This window comes from Onychostruthus taczanowskii, unplaced genomic scaffold, assembly GCF_017590055.1.
Source record: "Onychostruthus taczanowskii isolate IOZ18803 unplaced genomic scaffold, ASM1759005v1 scaffold126, whole genome shotgun sequence".
Classification (NCBI taxonomy): domain Eukaryota; kingdom Metazoa; phylum Chordata; class Aves; order Passeriformes; family Passeridae; genus Onychostruthus; species Onychostruthus taczanowskii.
In genome coordinates, this window is record NW_024498418.1 from 1,046,806 (window position 1) to 1,056,308 (window position 9,503).

The window sequence follows — 9,503 nt, forward strand, 5'->3', positions numbered from 1 at the left end:
GAAGCGGCCACCCGCCCGCTGCCGGGAGCTGCTTTGCTTTGCTGTGTGTTTTGTGGAAAGAGCAGGTTTGGTTTCATCATGTTCCTTTTTCTTCCTTGCAGCCCTTTTCTGTATGCAGCCAGAAACCCTCCCTGCCTGCTGGCAGCTGCACAGGAAGCTTCAGGGATGTTTATAAGGTTTTTTTCTCTCTTCTCCTTTCATGTGGCTGCTGGGGCCTGTTGTTAAGATAAATCAGACTTCAAACCACGGTCTCCGTGTTCTCAGGCTGTGGATCTTTAACTGCTGCTTCAGAGGGGGTGTTTCAGGGTCAGGGGAGAAAGGTGGGTCTGTCTCTCCCTGATTTCCAAGTCCCTTCTCTCTGGCACTGTGCCCACTGTCATGGCAATGTTGTCTGTGCTCCATCACCCAGCCAAGACAGAGAGACCCCAGGGACCAAGCCCAAAGAGGTCTGGAGTGGCCAAATATTGATGGGGCTCTGGCCAGTGGACCCCATCCTTGGAATGGGCCCTGCCCTGCCTGGTTGTTGATGAAAGGCTGCTTTCTTCAGGCTTTGGGATGCTGGGAGCATCCCCTCCCCCAGGCAGGCATTCGTGGAGGGGATCTGTCAGAGCATCTCAAGGTGAAGTGTTTCATTATCGATGCTAATACATGCAGCACGGGGAGAGCCTTGCCTTGCCGGCCACTCCCTTGTGCTGAGTAACATCTTCACCCCCTGGATCTCCTCCCAGGAATCCAGGCTTACCCCATCCCGGGGTTGTGCTGATCCCTCTGGCCACCCTGCAAGGCACGATTTGGAAGTTAGCTGTGTTTCCCGGGATCAAACACGCTCCCCCTCTCAATGTGCCGCGGGTGTGCTGAGCACGGGCCAGGCTCCAGCCGGGTTCCTCCGCTGGCAGACGCAGCAGGCTGAGCCTCGGGGGCTGAGCCGCAGAGCCAGAGCCCGGCCCCGTGCGCTGGGGGCTGGGGCTGCCTGCAGGAGCAGCTGCCCGTGTGCAGTCACCCTCCCTGGAGACCCGCCACAAAGGAGAGAAAGCCCTTTCTCCCGCAGCCCTTTCCCTCGCAGCAGTGCCGGGGATGCCGGCACAGCGCTGCTCCTCGGGTGAGGACATGTCCCGGGTGCGGCCCCTGGCTCTGCCACACACATTGTGTCCAAACTCCCGCGGGCAGCAGGCTCAGGGGAGGTGGAGCGGCAGAGCATCAGGGCTCTGGAGCGCCCAGACTCCAGCGGCCTTGGTACTTCACTTCCAGGGACATTCCCAAAGCTGGGGGATAACATCGGTAACTCTTTCACGAGTTTCATTTCGGGAACAACAGAAGTCTCCTACCAAACCCCATTATTGGTCTTCTCAAAGAGGATACAACTTCTTTGAGCAGCCTTGTCTAGTGGAAGATGTCCCTGCCCTTGGCAAGGGGTTGGCACAAATTGATCTTCGAGGTCCCTTCTAACCCAACCATCCTATGCTGATTCCATGCCTCTCCCTCCAAAGCAGGGCTCGGGTCCAGCCCAGCCGGTCCCTGCTGGGACCCTCCCTGTCTGCATCGGGCAGGGTTCTGGTGGTCTCAGCCCAAGGGGAGAAGAGGCACCCACACCTCCACCCACGCGGATCTCGGCCCAAGCCTGGACTCATGGGCAGGGTCTTGCCCGGACTGAGCCTCGGGGCTGGGTGGCCGCGGGGCTCCCAGGAGCTTCCCGGGCAGCTGCAGTACTCGGCGGGCTGGGAGGGGGTGGTCGGACAGCGCGGACCCCGCGGCTCCGCCGGGACGGGGTGGGGTGCGCCGTGCGGGGCTCGGCGGCTCCGGCCGGTCCTTGCCGGCGGGGCCGGGGGTGGGGGCCGCGCTCCCTCCTTTCTCCTCCTTTCCCCCGACAACATGGCCGCGAAGTCGGACGGCGGCGGCGGCGGCCCGGCCGTGCTGCTGGAGAGCCCCGAGGGCGGCGGCGGGCGGCGGGAGGCGGGCGCGGAGCCCCCGGCGCGGCGGTACCGGCTGCGGGACGGCTGCTGGGTGTTCTGCGCGCTCCTCGTCTGCTTCGCGGACGGTGCCTCGGACCTGTGGCTGGCGGCCCATTACTACGTGCGGGGGCAGCGCTGGTGGTTCGGGCTGACGCTGCTGTTCGTGCTGCTGCCCTCGCTCGTGGTGCAGATGCTCAGCCTCAGGTGGTTCGTCTACGACTTCGCCGCCAGCACCAAGGACAGCGGCGGCGGCACCAAGGACAGCGGCCCCCGCGGCTGCTGCCGCCTCTGCGTCTGGCTGCTGCAGGGCCTGATCCACCTGCTGCAGCTGGGGCAGGTCTGGAGGTGCGAGGGTACCTGGGGGTGACAGGGCCTGATTCAGCTGCTGCAGCTGGGGCAGGTCTGGCTGTATGGGAGGTATGGGAGTACAGGGGGCGTGGGGGTATCGGGGTGATGGGGTGCTGAGGGGATGGGGATGCTTCTGGACTTGACACACCTGCTGCAGCTGGGGCAGGTCTGGAGGTGCGAGGGTACCTGGGGGTGAGGGTACAGGGGGCTGGGATGGGGCTGCTGCAGGGCTGGATCTGTCTGCTAAAGCTCAGGCAGGCTGGAGGTACAGGGGGAGGGCGGCACGTGGGGGTCATGGACCCAGGCGGGGCCTGGAGGGAGCGGCACAGTGCAGCAGGGACATGGGTGGGGATAACAGCATGGAGACTTCAGGAGGGGTTGGCAAGGCATGGGGAAAAGGGTGGGGATGGAGAGGTGAAAGCAGGGGCCCAGGCAGCTGGAGGAGGCACAGGGATCAATGTCTCTGCAGCCCCAGAAAGATGGGTGGTGGAGAAGAGCTCCCAGCCATGGGCACAGGGGGGTGTGGGTAGGAGCTGTGGGTGTGGGTAGGAGCTGAGGGTGTGGGTGAGGAGCCACAGCCCAGCTCAGTGACACAGCCCTGCCATCCCTGCTGCCAGGTGCTGCTGGGCCTGCTGGGGACTTGCCTGGCCATGGCAGTGTGGTTCTGGGGGTGTGAAGTGATTATGCTGGGCCCTGAACACCTCGAGGCTCCTGTCCTGATCTCACTGTATATATGGGGTGGTGAGCAAGGAGGTGCTGGTGGTTCCCAGCCTGTCCAGGCTCTGCTGCTGCCCCATCCCAGTCCTGGGGACAGGCTGGTGGCGTGGGCAGGGCGAGCAGCAGACAGGCTGGGGGAGCTCAAGGCCCTCCATCCTCCTCCCTGCAGCCCAGGCTCTGCTGCTGCCCCATTCCAGTCCTGGGGACAGGCTGGTGGTGTGGGCAGGGCGAGCAGCAGACAGACAGGCTGGGGGAGCTCAAGGCCCTCCATCCTCCTCCCTGCAGACCCCCCAGCTGCACAAGGTGATGTTTTCTTGGCACCTTCCTCCGCTGTGCCGCGGACCCAGCCCCACGCCCTCCCAGCTCCAGCCCCACGCGCTGGGGAGGAGCCGGGCGCTGGCACCGAGCGCCTCTCGAGGAGCCGGTGCCGGGAGGGCAGACAAAGGCAGTGCCCGGAACAATGCCTGGAGCCAGCAGCACTCCCTACTCGGGTTTCCATCCTGTTTCCCCTCCCGGGTGCTGTAGTAGAGGCTCTTTGCTCGTTCCCTGTTGGTGTCTGCATGTTCATTCCTCTGCTGCTCCTTCTGGGATGCTCCGGGTGTTTAACTTTGTTTGACAGTGCAGCATGTGCCGTGCTCAGCACACCTGCCAGCACACCTACCCTCCCCTTCCCCCTGACAACGGGACCACTCTCAGGGTACTCTGGCTGTAGGGTGGGTGCAAACCTGCTTCGTGCGCGAGGGGAGCTGGTGAGGGAAAGGACAGGAGCTCTCTGGCCCTGCCTGCAGCTGGCGTGATCCTGACACACCTGATCCCAGCCCAGGCTGGAGCTGAGCTGCAGCCGGGGGCTTTGCTCCTGGGGGTGTCAGTCCTGCTCTTGGCTCGGCTGTGCCATGGAGACTCCTAAGCCAATTAAAGCGGTAACTCTCAGCACTCACCCTCCAGGACATGCTGGTCTCAAGCAGCAGCTGAGGCTCTTTCTAATCTCTGGATTTGGGATTAGTTGGGGTGACCAGTTAAATGCAGTTTGTTAAACCCATTAGTGGGGTTGGATCCGGTGCAGGAGGATGAGGTAGTTAAAGAAATGTTGGATAAATGCTGCAGGTGAAAGAAAGAATTTTCCCTGGTCAGAGCACTGTGTCCCTTGCCAAACATCTCCCCCTTCCTGATTTGCCTGCCTCCTCCCTCACCTCTGCAGATGTCACCTCTACCAACCTCACTGCACAGTCCCGAGCCCCACCTGTGATAAAGACCCCCAACCCCCAAAAAGAAAGCTGCTTCCCACTGCAAAAGCAGCTCTGAGCACTGGCTCTGTGGTTATCCCTAATTAAATCTGTTGAAGTTATCTGTCATTGGTATGTTCATGGTGCACATGCACAAGCTCCATCACAGGTGGTCTCCGGAGATGCTGCCGGTGGCATGGCCATGTGCTCGTGTAAGCAGCAGCAGCAAGGGCCTGTCCCCAGCTGGTCCCACACCACCACTGTGCTTGTGGGCCATGCTTGGATGGTTTTGCAGCTCAGGAATTGTTATCCACTCACAAAGTCCCCAGTTCTTCACCAAAGCAGCTCTGCAGGGCAGGGATGCTGCTCATGCCAGTGTGCCTCCTGCCCAGAAGTGTGTCAGGGTCCCCTGCCACCTGCATGGGCTGGCAGCTGGCCAGGGTGTGCTGCAGGTCCCACTGGGCTGGGGACAGCCCTATCAGTGCCTGTGTCTGTGTTAGCCCAGGGTCACACATGGTTTGGCTGCCTGGGGTCACTGGGGCCAAACCAACCATTCCCTCTCTTCCTGAAAGCCCCCATCAGCCTGTGTACCCCCATCCTCTGCTGGCCTGGGGACCCAGTGCCACCCCTTGGTCCTGGTGCCAGTCTGGTAGCAGTCCAGGAGGGCAAGGTCATCCTGGGTGGGCTCATGAGGGGTGGCAGAGCTGTGATCTGCAGGTTTTCCCACCACTCTGCTCCCCAGATCATTGCTCTGTCTGTGTGGGGGCAGGAGCCCTCCCAGCCCTGGGAGCACCCAGCTTTGGGATCAGCTTGTCCTGCTGCAGGACCCAGTGCTGGCAGTGCCCACCTGGCCCTGCTGCAAAGGACAAAGGGGTTTTAGGGCCAGACAGAGCCTTTCCCTGAGCACAAGTGCCCTCAGGTCCTCCCATCTGCCCCGAGCAGCCAGGGCATCTTGGGGTGTGGGGCTGGAGGGACACAGTGAGTGCGGTGACATGGGCACATGTGCAGCTCTCCCTGATGACCTGACTTGGTAGGATGTGTAAGGGATTAAAACGGCTGTAACAGAGAAGCAATTTTCTCCTTGTTTAAATACAGGATTAAGGGATGAGATCCCAAATTATCTTCTAGGAAAATCACACTTCCTATTGCTCACTCTGGGACCAGAGGGTCCCTCATCCTTTTCCATCTGAGGATGATGATTAGGAGATTTGTTTGTAACCAGAGCTGGGCTTTTCTCCTCATTCATTTTTTCCAACATTTGAGAGCTGGTCTCAGTAGTTGGGAGTTGGGGGCAAAGAGTGACACTGGTGACAAATCCAGCTGTAGTGGGGCTCTGACAAAACCAGTGCCCAACCAAGCCACCACCTTCCTGCTGCAGGGTTTTTGTTGGATCACTCTTTGCAATACAAAGGAGGGAGCAATTAGCCCTGAGAGCTCTCGCTGTCGGTTTCTGCCTCATCATCAGTTTTTTTGAAAATTAAATGATTTTTTTTTCAAGTGATTGATTCTGTGTTTCCCGTGCAGCTGCCGTGGCGCAGGGCTGGGGAGCGCCCGCCGTGCTGGCAGCGCCGGGATCGCTCGCTGGGCTGAAACACCACGGGATGATCAAATGCAGAACAAATAAGAATCAACATTTCATTCGGGCGAGTTGATGGGAGATGAAATCTCATTTTAATGAGACCTATGGAGCTGGCAGACAGAGGGATAATTGTGCCCTTGCTGAAAGCTGGGGAGGCCACGGGTCACTTGTTGAACAGTGCAGGACCCAGGGCTGGGGCTCTGTCGTGTGTGTGTAGGGGCTGCTCTGTGCCATGGACTGTGGGATCACTGATGAGCCCAATTATCAAGACTAATTTCAGGGACAGGATGAGGTCACCAGCTCCCAAGCCTGGTTCGTGCATGGGCACCCTGGGACAGCAGTGATGCCCTACAGCAGCCAGGGCTTTATGTTGCTTCCCCTGTTGTTTCCCGCTATGCTGTGCTTCCCACCCCTGGGCTGCCCACTGGTTTGCTCCCCACCAGAGAGGAGGGTCCTTCCCCAGGCCCCTCTGAGGGGCCGTGGCCCTGCTGGTGCCACAATGGCAGCGCTGGCCTGGTTGTAGTGAGCAGGTGGCACTGGGATGCAGATCTGCGCCAGGAGCCAGGAGCCAGGAGCCAGGAGCCAGGTGGCCACAGCCTCTCCCCACCCCAAGCAGTGAGGGGCAGGCTGCAGCAAAGGCTAAAATTAGGTGCTGCCCCGGAGGTGGAGGTTAACACGTCACTTTGACACCAGCACAGAGAAGCCGGTGGGGGCTGGGAGTGGGGTTGGCAGGGCAGAGCAGAGAGCAGCAGGGTGTCCTGAGGGCCCGGGTCCCCAGCTGATGGCCCTCACTGTGCTCTCAGGGCTGTGCAGCCCCAGGGGTGGGAGCACTCTGCTGTCCCTGCAGCGGGAGCAGGGCTGGCTCCTGCCTCTCGCTGCTGACGGATGAGCTGAAAGTGCTGTGATCAGGCTTTCTCCCATGCTCTGGGCTGATGGAGCTGTCTGGCAGCACATTCTGGAGCTGATGGAGAAGCCGTTGCTCTGCCAGAGGATTTTATTCTCTGGGAGGAATTTGTGGCCCGATGTCCTCCTGCTGCACCTGTTTTCCTCCTCACCCTGTTCCCTTCTCCTCCTCGCCAGCAGAGCCCTGGCCGTGGCGCAGGCAGGGCTGCCCGGGGAAGCCCTGCCTGGCCAGCCCTGCGTCCCCTCCCGTGGTGCCAGATCTGGCCCGGTGCCGTGGGGAGGGTCCCTGGTGGCGGTGACTCAGCCGGGCGTGCGTCGGTGCCACGCACACTCCACTGACCCCCAGCCGACGAGCAGATGGCCGGGGCCAGCGTGTGGCTGCACCCTCAGCCCTGCCAAGAGCCCAGGCAACACCGGCATGAGCGCCAGGAGCTTCCTGTGGGCAGCACGGCACAACCAGCTGGTTCCTCCATCCTGGCCGGGGCAGGAGGAAGCAGGGTGGGCTCTGCGCCAGCTGGGACCAAAATATCCCTTTTGAGAAGCAGCCGGATGTGGTGCTGGGTTGGGGTAGCCTGAATCCATAGGTGGCTGGAAATTAAGCTGTGGATGGGATCCCTGGCTGGGGGAAGCCAGACCCTGCATGGGTGGTTAAGGATTAGGGTGATGGGTGGGTAGGCACTCTATGGCTCGGTGGACAGTGTGGTGATGGCCCAGGGCTCTGGGGTGCTGAGCTGGCTTTGCACAAGCTGCCCCTTCCCAAACTGGAGCCCTGACCTGGGACAAGGATGTGTTGATCATTGCTGCTGCCCTGCAGCTCCTGGCACCCCTGGCCTAGGGGGCTTTCCACGGTCCCAAATGAGCAGGAACAGGTTGGCAGTGGTCACAGGGCATTCCTGGTGTGGACAGAGTGGGGTGAGCTCACCTGGCAGTGTGGGCTCACCTCACCCTTCGCCCGCCTCGCACAGGTACCTCCGCACGCTGTACCTGGGGCTGCAGAGCCGGTGGCAGGCCGAGCACCGCCGCCGCCACTTCTACTGGCGGATGATGTTTGAGAGCGCGGACATCAGCATGCTGCGGCTGCTGGAGGCCTTCCTCAAGAGCGCGCCCCAGCTCGTGCTGCAGCTCAGCATCATGGTGCAGCAGAACTACATCGAGCCGCTGCAGGGTAAGGGACAGCGCTTGCAGGGGAAAGGGTGCGGGGAGGGAGGTCCCTGGTTTCCGTGGGCTCTCATGGCCGCTCCCCGCAGGACTCTCAGCCTCGGCCTCGCTGGTCTCGCTGGCCTGGATGATCGCGTCCTACCAGAAGGTGCTGCGGGACTCGCGGGAGGACAAGATGCCCATGTCCTACAAGGGCGCCGTGGTGCAGATCCTCTGGCACCTCTTCACCATCGCCGCTCGTGCCATCGCCTTCGCCCTCTTCGCCTCCGTGTTCCAGCTCTACTTCGGCATCTTCATCGTCACCCACTGGTGCATCATGACCTTCTGGATCATCCAGGGCGAGACGGACTTCTGCATGTCCAAGTGGGAGGAGATCATCTACAATATGGTGGTGGGCATCATCTACATCTTCTGCTGGTTCAACGTCAAGGAGGGTCGGAGCCGCTACCGCATGTGCATCTACTACGTCATCACGCTGTCAGAGAACGCCGCCCTCACCATCCTCTGGTTCCTGTACTACGACCGCAAGGTCACCTCCGACTTCAACGCCTTAATCCTCGTCTGCGTGGTTAGCTCCAGCTTCGCCCTCGGCATCTTCTTCATGTTCATCTACTACTGCCTCTTGCACCCCAACGGCCCCATCTTCAGCCACCGCTCCGTGGGCTGCATCTTCCGGCAGGAGCCGCCCCCGGTGCCGGGGTCGCCCGTGGAAGCCGTCACCAGCCCCCCGCGCTCGCTGCCGCGGACTACAGGGGGGGAGCGGGACGGGGCGCCGGGGGAGCGGGACAGCTGCGTGCCCGTCTTCCAGGTGAGACCCCGTGCCCCGCCGGCGCCGGCCGCCCGCGCCCCGCGGACAGAGGGGCCCGTCATCCGCATTGACCTGCCCAGGAAGAAGTACCCGGCCTGGGATGCCCACTTCATCGACCGGCGCCTGCGGAAGACCATCCTGGCGCTGGAGTACGCGTCGCCCACCACCCCCCGGCTGCAGTACCGCACCCCCGGCGCCCCGCAGGAGGTGCTGGAGTACGAGACCACCGTGTAGGTTGCGGGGCGTGAGGCTGCGGCGGGAGCGCCGGTGCCACCCAGGCCACCCTGTGTCTCCACAGCTGTTTGCCTTCCTTTGGTTTGCCGGCGCTGCCGTGTCGCCGCGCCAAGCATCTGGTGGGCGGTGGCCGGGGAGGTCTCTTGGTGCTATCCCCTCCCCGCGCTGCCTTCCCGCAGCCCAGACCCGTCCCACCCGACGGCGGCCGCCCCCACGCCCTCCAGGGCTCGTCCTTGCCAAAATACCTCACCGGTGCCTGAGCCCAGGCGGTGGGTGCTATGGCCCGTATCAGGGGTGCAGGATGGGGACCGGGAGCACCCTGAGATGGGGCTGGCAGCTGCCGGGGGCACGGTGGGGTGCAGCGGGCAGCACACAGGAACACAGGTGCCTGTGCCACGGCAGAGCCATGGGGATGGAACATGGCTGCACTGGGGTGTGCATGGGGCTTGTGACCCCCAGGGAGCGGGGCAGGGACAGCTGGGGTCCATCCAGTCCCCCCCCATGTCTCCCACTTCCCCCACACTCTGCCACACCAACCTGAAATGAGCCCCTTCATATCCATCCTCAGTCCCCCTGGCTCAGGG

At 62.1% G+C, this 9,503-nt stretch overlaps 1 protein-coding gene across 1 annotated transcript; it reads left to right on the forward strand.

The window, feature by feature from the left end:
• Positions 1 to 1,869: 1,869 nt before the first annotated feature.
• On the forward strand, positions 1,870 to 9,113 carry XKR7 (XK related 7). The gene is made up of 3 exons (XM_041396194.1): positions 1,870 to 2,294; positions 7,685 to 7,884; positions 7,967 to 9,113. Exons 1-3 carry the CDS (start codon positions 1,870 to 1,872, stop codon positions 8,917 to 8,919), a joined length of 1,578 nt encoding a protein of 525 aa, XP_041252128.1. The 3' UTR covers positions 8,920 to 9,113.
• Positions 9,114 to 9,503: the final 390 nt, after the last annotated feature.